The sequence below is a fragment of the Sturnira hondurensis genome, unplaced genomic scaffold (genome assembly GCF_014824575.4).
Source record: "Sturnira hondurensis isolate 20B ecotype Veracruz unplaced genomic scaffold, ASM1482457v3 Scaffold0016663, whole genome shotgun sequence".
Lineage (NCBI taxonomy): Eukaryota > Metazoa > Chordata > Mammalia > Chiroptera > Phyllostomidae > Sturnira > Sturnira hondurensis.
Genome location: NW_028089294.1, coordinates 14,931,647 through 14,947,101, shown reverse-complemented (window position 1 = coordinate 14,947,101; position 15,455 = coordinate 14,931,647). Strand labels below are relative to the sequence as shown.

At 41.5% G+C, this 15,455-nt stretch overlaps 1 protein-coding gene across 1 annotated transcript in view; it reads left to right on the top strand.

The window, feature by feature from the left end:
• The window catches only part of SLC4A1AP (solute carrier family 4 member 1 adaptor protein), a 22,676-nt gene extending 7,221 nt beyond the window's left edge, over positions 1 to 15,455 (top strand). The window contains exons 6-14 of the mRNA XM_037066673.1: positions 2,805 to 2,965; positions 4,189 to 4,258; positions 4,616 to 4,802; positions 6,031 to 6,142; positions 8,037 to 8,277; positions 10,024 to 10,110; positions 11,158 to 11,225; positions 12,609 to 12,678; positions 15,134 to 15,455. Coding sequence (XP_036922568.1) covers positions 2,805 to 2,965; positions 4,189 to 4,258; positions 4,616 to 4,802; positions 6,031 to 6,142; positions 8,037 to 8,277; positions 10,024 to 10,110; positions 11,158 to 11,225; positions 12,609 to 12,678; positions 15,134 to 15,183 — 1,046 coding nt within the window. The 3' untranslated portion in view covers positions 15,184 to 15,455. The remainder of the gene's footprint in view (positions 1 to 2,804; positions 2,966 to 4,188; positions 4,259 to 4,615; positions 4,803 to 6,030; positions 6,143 to 8,036; positions 8,278 to 10,023; positions 10,111 to 11,157; positions 11,226 to 12,608; positions 12,679 to 15,133) is intronic.

Genomic DNA, 15,455 nt, shown 5'->3' with positions numbered 1-15,455 from the left:
ATCTGGTTCGCAGGCCCGTGCTCAATCCACTGAGCTACACCAGCCAGGGCCAGATGTTGGAATGTTTGAAGATGTCCTGAAGGTTCCTAAGCCTCTCCGCATTTTTTTGAATTCTTGTTTCTTCATCCTTTTCTGTTTGGTCATTTTTTTCTTCCTTCTGATCCACTCTCTTGATTTGAGTCCCAGTTTCCTTTCCATCACTATTGGTTTCCTATGCATTTCCCTTCATTTCAATTAGTTTAGCCTTTATTTGTTCCTCTAATTTGTGACTAAAATCAACCAGTTCTCTGAGCATCCTGATCACCAGTGTTTTGAACTGTGCATCTGAGAGGTTCGCTATTTCTTGGTCGCTTATAGTTATTGGCTCTGGGGCTTTGAGTTCTTCTTGAGCCATAATGTTTTGGTCTGTTCGCGCCTGTTATGTATGAGGAGCGGAGCCCTAGATGTTCACCAGGTTTTCAACTCAGTTGCTGGTTGTGACGCTGTATGTGGAGCGGGGCCAAGAGGGGCAATGCCAGTCCCCTTTGCTGCTTCCTGCCGCTGGGGCCTGTGTGGTCTGTCTCACTGTTCCCTCCTTTGCCTGGTTAATCTGCGTGCTAATGTGTGACCGCCTTGTGGAACCAATAATTGGTCCAACAAATAAATTGGACCACCTTGTGGAATCCTGTCTTTTAATAATTGATGGTGGTATTTAAAAAAATACTTATCTCTCTTTTTATTGAGTAATAACTGACATAACATTGTATTAGTTTCATATACACAATGTAATGATTCAATGTGTGTCAATGTTGCAAAATGATGACCACAATAAATCCAGTTAACATCCATCATCATACATAATTACAAGATTCTTTTTCTTTTTTTAAAGTGTGTTTTATTCATTATGTTATTACGGTTGTCCCATTTTTTTCCTCCCATTTGTTCCACTCCACCCTGCACCCCCCACTAGCATTCCCCTCCTAGTTCATGTCCATGGGTCACACATAAAAGTTCTTTGGTTTCTTTATGTCTTATACTATTCTTAACCTCTCCTTGTCTATTTTGTATCTACCAATTATGCTTCTAATTCCTTGTACCTTTTTCCCCATACTCCCCCTTTGCCCTCCCCGCTAATAACCCTCCATGTGATCTCCATTTATGTGATTCTGTACCTGTTCTAGTTTTGTGCTTAGTTTGGTTTTTAGGTTCATTTGTTGATAGTTTATTTGTCATTTGCTGACAGTGAGCTTATTGTCATTTTTTACTGTTCATAGTTTTGATCTTTTCCTTGGCTATGTCCCTTTAACATTTCAAATAATAAAGGCTTAGTGATAATAAACTCCTTTAACTTCACCTTATCTGGGAAGCACTTTATCTGCCCTTCCATTCTAAATAAAAGCTTTGCTGAACAGAGTAATCTTGGATGTAGGTTCTTGCCTTTCATGACTTTGAATACTTCTTTTCAGCTTCTTCTTTCCTGTAAGGTTTCTTTTGAGAAATCAGCTGATAGTCTTTGGAAACTCCTTTGTAGATAACTTTCTTCTTTTGCTGCTTTTAAGATTCTCTCCTTATCTTTAATCTTAGGTAATTTAATTATGATGTGTCTTGGCATGTGCTTCTTCGCGTCCACCTTCTTTGGGACTCTCTGAGCTTCCTGGACTTGCATGTGTATTTCCTTTGTCCGATTGGGGAAGTTCTCCTTCATTATTTTTTCAAAGAAGTTTTCAATTTCTTGCTCTTCCTCTTGTCTTTCTGGCAGCCCTGTGATTCAGATGTTGGAACATTTGAAGTTTTCCCAAAGGTTCCTAAGCCTCTCCCCATTTTTTGAATTCTTATTTCTTCATTCTGTTCTGGTTGAATGTTTACTTCTTCCTTCTGTTCTAAATCGTTGATTTGAGTCCTGGTTTCTTTTTCTTCACTGTTGGTTCTTTGTGTATTTTTCTTTATTTCACTTGCATAACCTTCACTTCTTCCTTTATTTTGTGTCTGCACTGAGTCATTTTTGTGAGCATCCTGATTACCAGTGTTCTGAACTCTGCATCTGATAGGTTGGCTATCTCCTTGTTGCTTAGTTTTTTTCCTGGAGTTTCAATCTGTTCTTTCAACTGGGCCCTACCTATTTCTTTGTCTTGGCATACCTGTTATATTGTAAGGAGTGGAGCCTTGGGTATTCGCCAGGATGGGGCAACCCACTTGGCTGTGTTCTGGCGCTGGATGTGGAGTAGGGGTCAGAGAGGGAACAATGCCTCTTGCTCAGCTCTTGCCTAGCTTTCAGTCATGTCTCCTGCTACCCACAAGTGAATTGGGCCCTTCAGGTGCTGATTCCTGGGTGGGTGGGTTTGTGTGCATTCTAGGACACCATGGGTCCTTCTAATGGAGTTTCTCCTGCTGCTGTAACCCCCACAGGTTTTTATAGCCAGAGGGTTTGAGGCTTTATTTCTCTGCACTGGCACCCTGGGTTGCGTGGTATGTCTCACTCCCCAGTTGTTCCTCCTGGTTTATCTGCATGTGAATGTGGGACCATCAGGTTGCCAGCTGTGCGCCCTGCTGTTCTCTGCCCCTCCTACTAGTCTGGATGAAGGTTTCTTCTTTCACTTCTTGGTTGTCAGACTTCCATACAGTTTGATTTTTCTGGCAGTTCTGGTTGTCTTTTGTTATTAAATTTGTTGTTGTCCTTGTTTTGGTTGTGCCAGGAAGCACAGCGTATCTGCCTGTGCCTCCATCTTGGCCTTGATAGTGACATTTTAAGCTGCTTGCCCACTTGCCTTCTTTCTTTTTCTTTTCTTTAAACTTACTTCATTAACATTTATTTTGTCTATCTCTAGTATCTCGGAAGAGGAAAGCCAAGAACTGGGAAGATGAAGACTTTTATGACAGTGATGATGACACATTTCTTGATCGGACTGGCCTGGTTGAGAAGAAGCGTTTGAACCGAATGAAGAAGGCCGGGAAGATCGATGAGAAGCCGGAGACATTCGAATCACTGGCAAGTTTTATTTATAGAAGTAGCTGCAGTAGTTTAATTTTTTAAAAAGATTCATTTATTAATGTTTAGAGAGACGGGAAGGGAGGGAAAAAGAGGGAAGGAATCATCAATGTGTGGTTGCCACTCCTGTGCCCCCCACTGGGGACCTCGCCTGCAACCCAGGCATGTGTCCTGACTGCAAATTAAACTGGTGCCCTCTTGGTTCATAGGCTGGCACTCAATCCACTGAGCCACACCAGCCAGGGCAAAATTTTTAAAAAATAAAATAATGTATTTAAATTTTTAATATATATATTTTTAAATTATTTCTATTTTTTTATCCTCACCTGAGGACATTTTCTCATTGCTTTTAGAGAGAGAGAGAGAGAGAAACATCGGTGAGAAAGAGAAACATTTCATTGGTTGCCTTCTCGTACACAGTCTGACCAGGTATTGAACCCATAGCCTGGGTATGTGCCCTGGCCAGGAATTGGACCTGTGGCTTTTTGGCCTAGAGGATGATGCTCCAACCAACTGAGCCACACTGGCCAGGGCTATTTAAATTTTTTTATAATTACAAATTTTAAAGTAGTAGTATTGAAAGCTGGTAGTGAAGTGTAACTTTTGTCGTTTGTAAATTTGATAGTAGCAAGTCTTCAGCAAGTTGAAAAAAAGTTCGGCTTGCTGCTGGAGTGTCTGTCCACCTCTGGGTAGTCGGTGGTCCCTGGGGCGCATCCTGGGATGTGACCCTGAGAAAGGAAAGGAAGAGGTTCCCACCTGGGACGTTCTGGGGTGAATTGGACGGTCAGCTTCTGGCAGTCAGCAAACCTGGAAGGAATTTTGAGTAGTCTAGGTTGATAATAGTCTTACCGAGTATCCTTCCTGAAATTATCATAAGGCAGCAGGTGGTTTCACTGTATTAAGTAGTACTCAGAGCTTCAAACATTACCCAGCATCTATCCTTTTGATTTCTCATTGGAAATGAACACCTTAATCTTTTTCTTTTGAGCAAAATTAAGTGTGTTCTATACGTATATTCTGATTAATTTTGCATTCTTTAATTCAGAAATTAATTCAATTGAAATTAAATAAACAAATGGAAAATGTTAACTCCATAAGAACAGATTTAACTGGACTTTGAGTTAATCATCTTAAACTTAACAATAGTGGCAGTAAGAGGAGAAAGCTACCAAATTTTGAAAGAAGAGAAATGTGTGCTAACCCTGTCAATTTGGGCCTTACAGGTTGCAAAGTTAAATGATGCTGAAAGGGAACTCTCTGAAATTTCTGAGCGACTGAAAGCCACAAGCAAAGGTAAGGCCATGAACGACTCGTCTGTTGTACACTACGCTAGGTGCTGGGCTCCATTGTTTAATAAGATGTATCATATAAATTATGGAGCCTTCTAAGGAGCAACATAACATTTTGGAATGAGGAAGAACATTATAAATTATTTACTGTAGCCTCTTTATTCAATAAATGATGGGAATGAAGTCCATTCAGGCGAGGTGATGCCCCACGGTCTCCCAGCTATAACCCGCTTCCTTATTCCTAGTATCAGTAATGGCCTTTGTCTAGCTCTGTGTTAGTGACTTTTCTATGGAAGCTTCGGCTGAATTGTAAAACATTTGCAGTCATCTTTCTAAACATGTATTATCCCTCTCCTGACAGCTCTGTCGGAGTCCCCAGCTCAGGACTCTTTAGATGCGTTCATGTCGGAAATGAAATCGGGGAGTGCGTTAGATGGTGTGTCCCGGAAGAAACTTCACCTGAGGACGTTTGAACTGCGGAAGGAACAACAGAGGCTGAAAGGGTTGATAAAGATTGTAAAGCCAGCAGAGATTCCGGAACTAAAAAAGTAAGTCTTATACTTGGAATTTTATTTATTTATTTATTTGAATTTTATTAAAAAGTTTTTTTCTGTTTAGTCACTATTTGTATTTTTAAATTTTTGTTTTATTTTTCACTTACAGTTGACATGCAATATTATATTAGTTTCAGGTGTACAACACAGTGATTGGACACTTATATAATTTATGAAGTGATTACTACAGTATATACTTGGAATTTTAAATAAGCATTTTGCACAGATAACATTTGAATTATATATTTATTTTTTTAGATAATATCTTTAATCGAAAAATAAAAGGACAGAAGGCAGTGGCATCATAGAGTAATGAAAAACCTATTTCATTTGTGAGATATAGATTGCTACAGGGTTTTTAGAGAGCAGGGAAGGAAAGGGGAGAAACATTGATCAGTTGCCTCTCCCATATGCCCTGACCCGGGATTAAACCCACAACCTAGACATGTGACCTGATGGGAAATCGAACTGGCGACCTTCCGCTCTGTGGGATGACGCTCAACCAACAGAGCCACACTAGTGAGGGCTGCTCTGTTATTTTTTTCCCCTAGTTTCTGCAGTCCCTTCACTTTGCCCTTCCTCAGGTTTACCTGACTTTCGGGCTTAGCTTTTATAACTATGTCCAGCCAGTGAGAACATTGACAGACTCATTGTAGGGTCTCTCATTTCGCCTTTGTCATTCCTCGCTAAACAGAGTATCCTTCCTCTTGCCTCTCCCCACAACACATATACACACAGACGGACACACATACACTGTTTTTCAAAACTTCTGTGCTTAGAGCTGCTGTGTGTGGTTGCAAGTGTGGACTCTAGGGAAGCAGGCACTTGGAGTCCTCCTGAGGTGTTGGTGAAAACAGGGCCTCACACGGTGGGTCCGTCTCCTGCCCCATAGTGGGGGTGGGGTCAGGCTTACCATTGCTAGTGGCCTTTGCACTGTAAGCATCATCTTGTGAATGAGAAGTCATGTGGCCTGGGGTGAGTTACTAGACGAAGGCGGGAGGCTCATCTTGCCCTTCATAGCTCTGTGTCTGTGACAGTCTGTAGTGTCATTGTCTGGTCAAGTTCTGTTGGCCCGAACACCTCTTTCCTGTTGGTAGATGCTCAGATACCCATTTTGTGGGAATTTTTGTTTTGCTAAAAGTTTCTTTGTCACTGTCATGACGTTTTAGATAAATTGCTGTCCCCTGTGCAATAGGTGTGCATAATTGTTCTTTCTTCCTAGGACTGAGAGCCACACTGTAGATGCTGGAAACAAAACCAAAAAGCTTGCATTGCCTCTCTTTGGTGCCATGAAAGGAGGAAGCAAATTCAAATTAAAAACTGGAACAGTAGGGGTAAGTTGTGGGTCAAAGTGTCAAGCGTTTGAGTTATCTGAGCTAATTTTTTTCTTCTTTTTTCGTAGTATGAGTCATTTTTCCATAGTAATGTGAGAAAAGGTTGAGAACTTGTAATGACCCTGTCTTTCCCATGGTTTGGGTCTTGGATTTTTCTCTTCAGTTTAGGGTTATCAAGAATTAAGGTTGGTGGGGAGTGGAGAAAAAAAATACAACAAAACCCAAAAGAAAAGGAAGATTAAAGAAGGATTAAAAAAGAAAGAATGAATTGATTTATGCCCATCAATTTGCGTGTAACTGATTTGCGAATCAGAATACCAGTTGATCGATTTGGGGGGATGCTACATTTAAGAAAGGGCCTTCTGCGTTGGATACCTCCGTCCCGGTGGATAGCCGTCGTCGTGTTCAGACCCAGCTGACATTTGTTGGTAACAAACAGCCTGTGCACCTGGCTCTGCTATGTGGCTCTTCCTTACTCCATTTAATCCTCCTAACACCTGGTGATGTGTGGCAATTTCACCTCTTGCAGGTGAGAAAACTGGGTTGGAGGGGTTAAATATAAGGTCACAGTGTCAGTTTGTAATTAGCCTGACAGTCAAATCCACGTATGCTGTCTCTTGAGTTTTGTGGTCTACTATTCTCTAGTTCAGAGAATTAGTATTTGGGTACATCCCTATTTGTAGTTGCAGCCTTTAAAAGGTTTTCATTCCCCCAAAGAGCTGACCCTTGTATATTAGTGCGCTAGGGCTGCCATAACAACATACCACAGACTGGGTGGCTTAAACAACATGCATGTGTTTTCTCACAATTCTGGAGCTAGGAGTCCAGGAGCAGCATGCAGCAGCGTCTGAGGCGTTTTTCCTTGGCCTGTAGAAGGCTGCACTCTTGCCGCCTCTTCACATGGTCATCCTCTTGTGCATTTGCAGCTCTAAGGATACCAGTCAGATTGCATTAGGGCCCCATGCGAACAGCCTGATTTTACGTAGTCACCTCTTTAAAGAGTTATCTCCAAATACAGTTACATTTTGAGGTCCTTAGGTTTGGGACTTCATCTGTGAAACTTGGGGGTACCTAAGTCAGTCGACACCTCGAATTAGGGTAAACCGCCCCCTGGTGGCAGAGTTCCAAAGTCCCAGCCATATGTTCTGAGCGAGTAGGTGGTTGGCCTGAGTCAGGGAAGCTCTTCTGTGTTGTGTGTGTTGGGGTGGGGAAGCAGGGGTTACTTATGCTTTAGTCAGAAGAAAAGCTCTTTACTAAAAAGCTCTTTTTAGATGATTACTGAAATAAACCCTATATGTAAAACATGATATACCCAACATACACTTTGGTGCCTTTTCTGTATTCCTTAAGCTATGATCAGCTTTTTCTAATAATTTTATTAAAAGGTCTTGACTAGAATAGTTGGTCTTCTTCTTCAAGAAATGTCTTTCTTTTCCTTAGGAGCTGCTTCACTTATTTACATTCTTATTTCCTTGAAGCTGTGTTAAATCTAAAATGAAAAGGCTGTACAAATGATTCGTTTCTTAGAATTGTGTGTCTGACTTATTCCCCAGAAGGTCTGGTGGTGAATTAAGATCCTTTAACATCATGAAGGGGTAACAGGACAGAATTCCTGCAGCTGATACTCACTTGGAATAATTTTTGAGTTCCTTACAGGCAGTTTCCAGTGTTTTGTGCTTAATATTCCTTTGACCCTATTCACCAGTAGAGATACTTGTTAAGGGCCCATAGATGGATAGAATTTCTTGTGAAAGTCCTACTTCCAGCAAACTTCTGTAGGATTTATCAGCGTATAGAGGCTAGACATTCCACACACTCAGCATCACCCCTGGAAGAGGTTTGTTTCTTTTTCAGTATGTAGCACTGCTTATTCCTGGATTTGTTTCTCTTACAGAAGTTACCTCCCAAGCGTCCTGAACTCCCTCCAGCTCTAATGAGAATGAAGGATGAGCCTGAAGTAGAAGAGGAGGAGGAGGAAGAGGAGGAGGAAGAGGAGAAAGAAAAGGAAGATGAGGAAGAGAAAAAACCAGAGGCTGGAAGCAGGGGGCCACGGCAGGAAAGAGGGCCAGGAGAAGCTGTGGAGGGAGCGAGTCCACCCGCAGGTCGGACCTGTTCCGAAGAAACAAAACAGCATGGTAATGTGTTTCTTTATTCATGTGATATGTCTGCTTTAATTGTGGATCCATTGAAAAAAGCAAAGCCGGTTCTTACCTGTGCATTTTTTGACTTTGAAATACTTCGTGATGTGGGGTACAGCTGACTCTGTGTAAACATACTTCGACTTTCAGTCATTTTTTTATCCTCATTGCAAAATAAGGGCAGGTGGTTCCAGTCTGTTCCAGAATTATGGAAAATTGAAAGCTGCAGAATCTGAACCCCAGCTACCGTGGTCAGTCCTGCAGTGTTGCCACTACGTGATAGGAGGGCAGTGGGATATGGTGGGCGATGAGGCCTGATAAGGGGGGTCTCAGGATAAGCCTCCCCTGACTCGTCGCCCCTGTCCTAAACAGGCACTCAGTGTAATTGTGCACACTGGACACACTTCTCAGGGAGGAGCATCATGGTGTCCATTTTTCTGTCCATGGTGCCTAGTGGAGAACCTGGCACGTAGTATCTGCCCCCCGCCCCCCCCCATAGGAAAGGCTTGCTGAGAAAGGGAATGGATTGGTTTTTAAATGTATTTTCTTCTGATTCTAAAAGGAATATATGCTCAATCAGAAACTGAATCATACATAAAAGTCGAAAGAAGAAAAGAGAAATCTCCCACAAACTCACCCCAGAACATGAATTGTTTATCTTCTCGGTACCCTCCTACCCCCACAAGGGTTATTTTCCTGCAGATTAGCCAGACTGCTCAGCAAGATTCAGTCTGCGGAGAAGACAGGGGGCGGGGGGGGCGGACAAGGGCACTGAATGTGTGTGGGGGTCTGCGGGTCTTCTTCCAAACACGCCGGGTGGGCGTGTCTGCATGAAACACCAGGCCTGGGATGTAGACACTCCTGAAGCAGCTTCAGTTGTTAAAAAATTACCATTTCCTCTTCTGAGAGAGGTAAATCTTTTGGGGTTTCTTTTTTTTTTTTTTTTGCATTCTTCTTTGTTTAGTTATTGGCAAAACGGGTGGCCTTTTTTAAGAAGGTACTTATTCGTACTTTTTCCGAATCTGGTCTTTGACCCGAATGTTAGATCCATGTAGCAGGGAGGGGAGTGGTAAGCATTGTACTTTTGTGTTTTTTTGTTTAAGGGACCAATGCAAATATATGTGTGTAAAAATAGCAGACTCTAAAACTTGGTTTATAAGATACATTAATTATTAAATCTGCCGCTGATTAGAATTACTTCAGGCTTTTTTGTTGGTTTTACAACATTGGTACATGCTGTTTTGTAACCTTTTAAAAAATATGTTTAAAATATTCTTTTAAAATGTGGTTTTACCAAGGGGCGTGGTGGTCCATCACATATGTGTGCTGTGACTTATTGAGTGAGCTCCCTGTTGTTAGACATGCAAGTTGTGTGTTCATTTTGGCTATGTTAAGCATGCTTATGTATCATAAATCTTGGTACTCATCTCTGATTATTTTCTTACAACGTGTTCCTGGAAGTAGAATTTCTAGGAATATGCACATTTCAAGGAATACGTACATTTTTAAGGTTTTGCTAAGTATTGCTAAAAGTTTTAGCTCAGTGGTGGCTAGTTTTTCAAGTAGAAAATTAATGATTCTCTGTCAGACTTCTGGAGGCACATTTATTGAAAACTTAATTTTAGTTGAATGATGGTAAACTTGGATGATGGTGTGTGTACTTAGCTTTTCCTGCTTTTGTTTTTGTTTTCTTTTTTTGTTTTGTTTATTGGTAACAATATGCTTTGGTTCTGTGTTTTATAGAAAACATGTGTCACCTCAGCCAAGTGGGACAGAATAAAGATTATCAAGAGATCAGCGAGACAGCTTCATCACGTGAGGAACCCTCAGGCGAGTGGCCAGCCTGGTCACGCAGGCAGCCTCGCGGTGTCCTGGAGGAGGGGTGGCCAGCGCCCTGGGGAGAACCGGCATATGTGAGAGGTTCACGTTTGGTGCCATCCCCTTTGCCATTCTTCATTCCTCTCCTGCCTCCTGGGTTTTGTCTCCCTGACCCACAAAGTGCCTAATGTTTTTCAGCTTCCCTCTGGCCATGCAAAGCCGTTCACAACTTACAGTTCCCAGAGTTGCATGTGTGCCTATTGTGGGAATCATTCCAAAACTGTTCAGGGAAAGTGGTTGAAAGTTTGGCCTATTCAGCCTTGACTGGTGTGGCTCAGTGGGTTGAGCCTCTTCCCATAAACCAGAAGGTCGCCACGTTGATACCTAGTTGGGCATGTGCCTGGGTTGTGGGCCAGGTCCCTGGTTGGGGGTGTGTGAGAGGCAACCACACACTGATGTTTCTTTCCCTTTTCCCTCTCTTCCTCTCTCTAAAAAGTAAATAAAATCTTAAAAAAAAAGAAAGTTTGGCCTTTTCAAAGGGCTTTTTATCTGATTTTCTGCTGCTTTTATCTGTCATGGTTAAACTATAGTGTAGTAAAGTCAGTCCCATCTCCCTTCACTTATTCAAGTGGTGCGATTATATTCAAACTTGTAGAGTAGCCTTAGGATTTGAAAACCAGAGTTAATGACGGGGAAATTTTCTTAATATACAGTCTTTACAATAGTAGAAGGAATTTTTTAAAAGATTTTATTTATTTTTTAGAGAGAGGAAGAGAGGGAAAAGGGAAAGAAACATCAATGTCTGGTTGCCTCTCGTGAGTTCCCTGCTGGGAACTGGCCCGCAACCCAGGCATGTGCCCTGACTGGGAATCGAACAGCGATCATTTGGTTTGCAGGCCCGCGCTCAATCCACTGAGCTACACCAGCCAGGGCAGTAGAAGGAGTTTTTGAGAATTAATTATTATGTTTTCTTTAAGTATAATGCTCAGGATTTTTTTTTCTATTTTACTTATTCTGAAATAGCCATTGCCTCTTGTTTTTCCATCTTTATTAAATTAGCATCAAAGAATGAATACGAGAAAAGCAGAGATGAGTTGAAGAAAAGGAAAGCTCCTGGTCCAGGCAGAGTAAGTCCTTTACTTATAGCCTCTACTTCTCGGGAAGTGAAAACAAACCCTCCCACCCGGATGGGTGAGTCTTCGGGGTCTGTCTTAGCTGAATTCCCAACTGCCTCATGCCCCTCTCCTAGGAGCCTGGGCTCTATTTTATTTTTATTTTAAAGCTATTTCTTTTGAATTCTCTATTCTTGCCTCCATCTACCTGGTAACTGCTCATATCCCTCTTTTATTAATCAGTGAAACTTTGCATTCTTGTATGCCATACAGAGACATTGAGTAATATGTTCTTATTTTTCTCCTTTCATTACTCAGAAGGTAGGGTGTAATTTACTGCATTCTACATCTTGGGCTTTTTTTTTTAACCTCTTGTGGAAATCATTGTATATCGGTACAGCAAGAGCTTCCTGCTGCACTCTGTTTAACCAGTTCCCTCCAGATAGTTCCTTGGGTTGTTTCTAGTCTTTTATTATAACAGTGTTATGAATAACCTTGTATAGACGGGATTTTGTATGGATACAGGAAGTTCCCAGAAATGGGATTGCTAGGTCCTCTCCCTGGGAGGCCTTTAGTACCACCCTCAGGCTAGGTAATTCACAAGCGACCTCACAGGACTCAGCATGTGGTTGTATTCACAGCTGTGATTTGCTATAGCAAAGTATGTACCAGGCATAGTCAGCGAAGGGAAAAGGCCCATGGGCTGAAGTCTGGAAAAGCAGGCACAGGCTTCCAAAAGTCCTTTTCCAGTGGAGTCACACAGGACCCGCTGAATTCCCCTAACGGCGAGTTGTCACCAGCTGTGAATTGCTGCTCACTGGGGAAGCTCATTGGAGCCGAAGTGCCTGGGATTTTTATCGAAGACTGAGATCACTGGGCGAACGCCTGCCTAACACGTACCCAGTTGCATTCTCCAAGAAGGAAAGCGGGTTCAGCATAAGTCACGTGGTTTTTACTAACAGTTTAGGCACAGTGAAGCCCCTCTTATCAGTTAGGATAGTGGGAACCCCCCCGAAACCCAAGTTCCCAGACTCCAGCTAAGGGCCAGCTCCCAAACAGGCCTTTCAGAGGACAGCAGTCAGGCTTGCTGTGCTAACTTGTTTCTGCTCCTGGAGTAAAAGGCAAGCACCGGACTTCCCTCCCCGGGAGAGAAGCTGGACCTGTGTGAACTGCCCTTTGTGAAAATCATCACTTCACTCTCACTCACTGACATCAACTCCTTGAGGCTTTAAAACAAAGTCAAGGTTGAGAGAGAATGCGCCCCCATTTTTTATTACTTATGGCAAGATCACTGATGGGAAACTGTTCTTTCTTAGTTTTGTTTGCTGATGGGCATAGGAACCATAATTCTTAGAGTAAAAAATATTCTAAATAAAATAACCCATCTCCTCTTTGCAGCTTCCACCAGCACTTTCCTCCAAATACCCAGAGGATGACCCAGACTACTGTGTGTGGGTCCCTCCTGAAGGTGGGTGGTTTTTACTTTCTTTTTCTCTAAGATTTGGTTATGTATATTTATGAATATATAATATACAGGGATGGGCAAAGGTAGGTTTACAGTTGTAATACAAACAAACAGTACATTAATTAATAAACACTACAAGAATAAACTCTGTTTTGTGCACTCATAACTGGGAAATACTTTTGCCAACCCCTGTGTATTTCAGGTGCAAAATAAGGAAGTTACAAGAGTATGTAGTAGGATAACCTCCCTTCTGGAAGAGCAGGTGGATTAAGAGATCTGAGGCAGGGCTGTCAAATTCATGTTCATGGCCACGTTAGCCTCGTTATTGCCTTCAAAGGGCCGAAATAATTTTAGGACTGTGTAAATGTAACTACTTCTTAACAGTTAAGGAGTTGAAATTACTTTTGGTCCTTTGAAGGCAACCACGAGGTTGATGTGGCCCCCAGTGAAAATGAGTTTGACACCCCTGATCTGAACAGATAATGTCAATCAAATATAATTTGTGGACCCTGGATCCTTATTCAGACAAACTACTGTAAAAGAAAGCTGTAGGCCCTGGCTGGCGTAGCTCAGTTGATTGAGCGCGGACTGCGAACCAATGGGTCACAGGTTCAATTCCCAGTCAGGGCATATACCTGGGTTGTAGGCCAGGTCCCCGTTGGGGGCCATGTGAGAGGCAAGCACACATTGATGTTTCTCTCTTTCTCCCTCCCTTCCCCTAAAATAAATAAATAAATAAGTAAATCTATCTTTAAAAAAAAGAATCTATTAAAAAAAGAGAGAAAGCTATAAGCCAGCTAATTTTAAACACTAGTTAGATATTTGATGATATTAGGAAATTATTCTTAATATTTTAAGAGCGTGAATGGTGTTGAGTTGCATTTTTTTTTTTTTAGAAAAATTCCTTATCTTCTAGGAATATATATAGAAGTGTTCACAGATGGAATGATATCTGGGATTTGCCTTTAAATAATCCGGTGTCGGAGGGTGGGGAAGGGAGTGGAGGGGCAGTCGGTAAGCAGGGTTTGCCGTGTACTGACAGTTGTTAAAGGGGCGATGGGCTTGGGGAGGTTCATTTTATCTTTCTCTTTACTTTCATATTTTCAGTTTTCTTTAAAGTGAAAAAAATCACCTGGCTCTGCCTCAGCTACTCGGTGTATTTCCTCTAAAGACAACTAAATATTAGTTTCCTATGTCTTCTTATATATTATATACAATTCATAAAATGCCTCCATAAGCAATAACATACATAATATTTCACCACTTTTTTTACACCTAATGGAAGCCTATTCTCTTCCCCCCATAGATGTATTTACGGCTGTTATCTGTCAGTCAGAATAACTGCATTTGTGACAGTGGTAGGCATTGTTACAGCCCACACCTGATGAACCCCACAGCATTTTGTGAATTTATTTGTTATTTCCCAAGTACAAGTAATTACCCAGTATAAGTATTAACCTTGATGAATACAGTTAGTTATATTGTGTTAATTGGCTTTATAACTGAAGTAAGAGTTTGATTAGTTCTTTTATTTAAGAGAAGTATATACTAGTCAAAATAAGAGTAATTACTTTTTTTTCTCAATTAGGATATCATAGAAATAAGTTTAATCCTTTTGATCAACCCTCCCTTTTCACACTACACAAAACTTATAATAGGAAATATTGAGATATTTTCCAAATTAGGCAGAATGGGATGTTGCTTGGGTTTCCTATAATAAAATATTTTCTAATTATGTTACTTTGAATGTTTAGTCACATAAATGTTTTTCTTATTCCAGATGAGTCAAACCATGTCATGTGCAAAATTGGAAGCATATTCTGTGCCTTGCTGTTTGACACTTAACACTGCATGGAGACCCTTATAGTTGTCTATGGATTTCCAGGTGTGCACGAGCACATGCCTCCTAATGGTGTGGGTGTGCCTGCACTCATTTAACCAGTTTCCTCGATGACTGTTTGCTGTGTTTCTCCTTTTCTCGTGACAGTCTGTAACCAGTAGCCTCTACCATTTGTCACTTTGCAAGTGTAGAGGTGCACACACAGAAGAAAGCTGGTGACAGTTAACGTGCTCGGTCAGAAGCTGCGAATATTTTAAAGATATTTGAAATCGCAGTCTACAGATATCGCGCCAGTTCAGTCACACACGTGTCCTTTGGGCAGCAGAGGAGATGCTGGTTGCCCGCGTGCGCATCCCAGGCCGCTTTTTCTGTGGGTCGGGTTTCTAATACGTTAGTAATCGAGAGAAATAGGATTATTGGAAGTGTTTGCTTTTTTGCTAATAAGTGTTAGGGTAGAAGTGTAGGGAGGGCTGTATTTTGAAACTGTATGTAAAATGTCAGTTTTTATTATAGAAAGAACCTTTACCTGTTTTCCTTTTTGGCCACTAAAGTCTTTTTTTTCCCTCCTGACTTTGGAAAACTGAATGTATTTCATTCTCTCTTTATACTCTGATGTAGGTCAAAGCGGAGATGGCAGGACCCACCTTAATGACAAGTATGGCTATTGATGGCCGCAGAACCCTAAAGGAAGACTGTGGAGACCGTGTGACATGGGGTGTTTAGGATAACAGATCAAGCTGAATGTCCAGAGGAGTTCGGATGACCATTTGTAAAGTCTGGTGACTGGCCTTTTCTGCTATACTGTTGGCTTTCTAAATTTATCTGCCCATCTGAGTCTCTTGAATTTGGGGTTTGTGTTTCAAAGTGTTTGTGTATGTGTGTAAAAAGGAACCATATATTTTGAGAATTAGTAAAGTAAGAGACGTAACTGTGAAAAGGA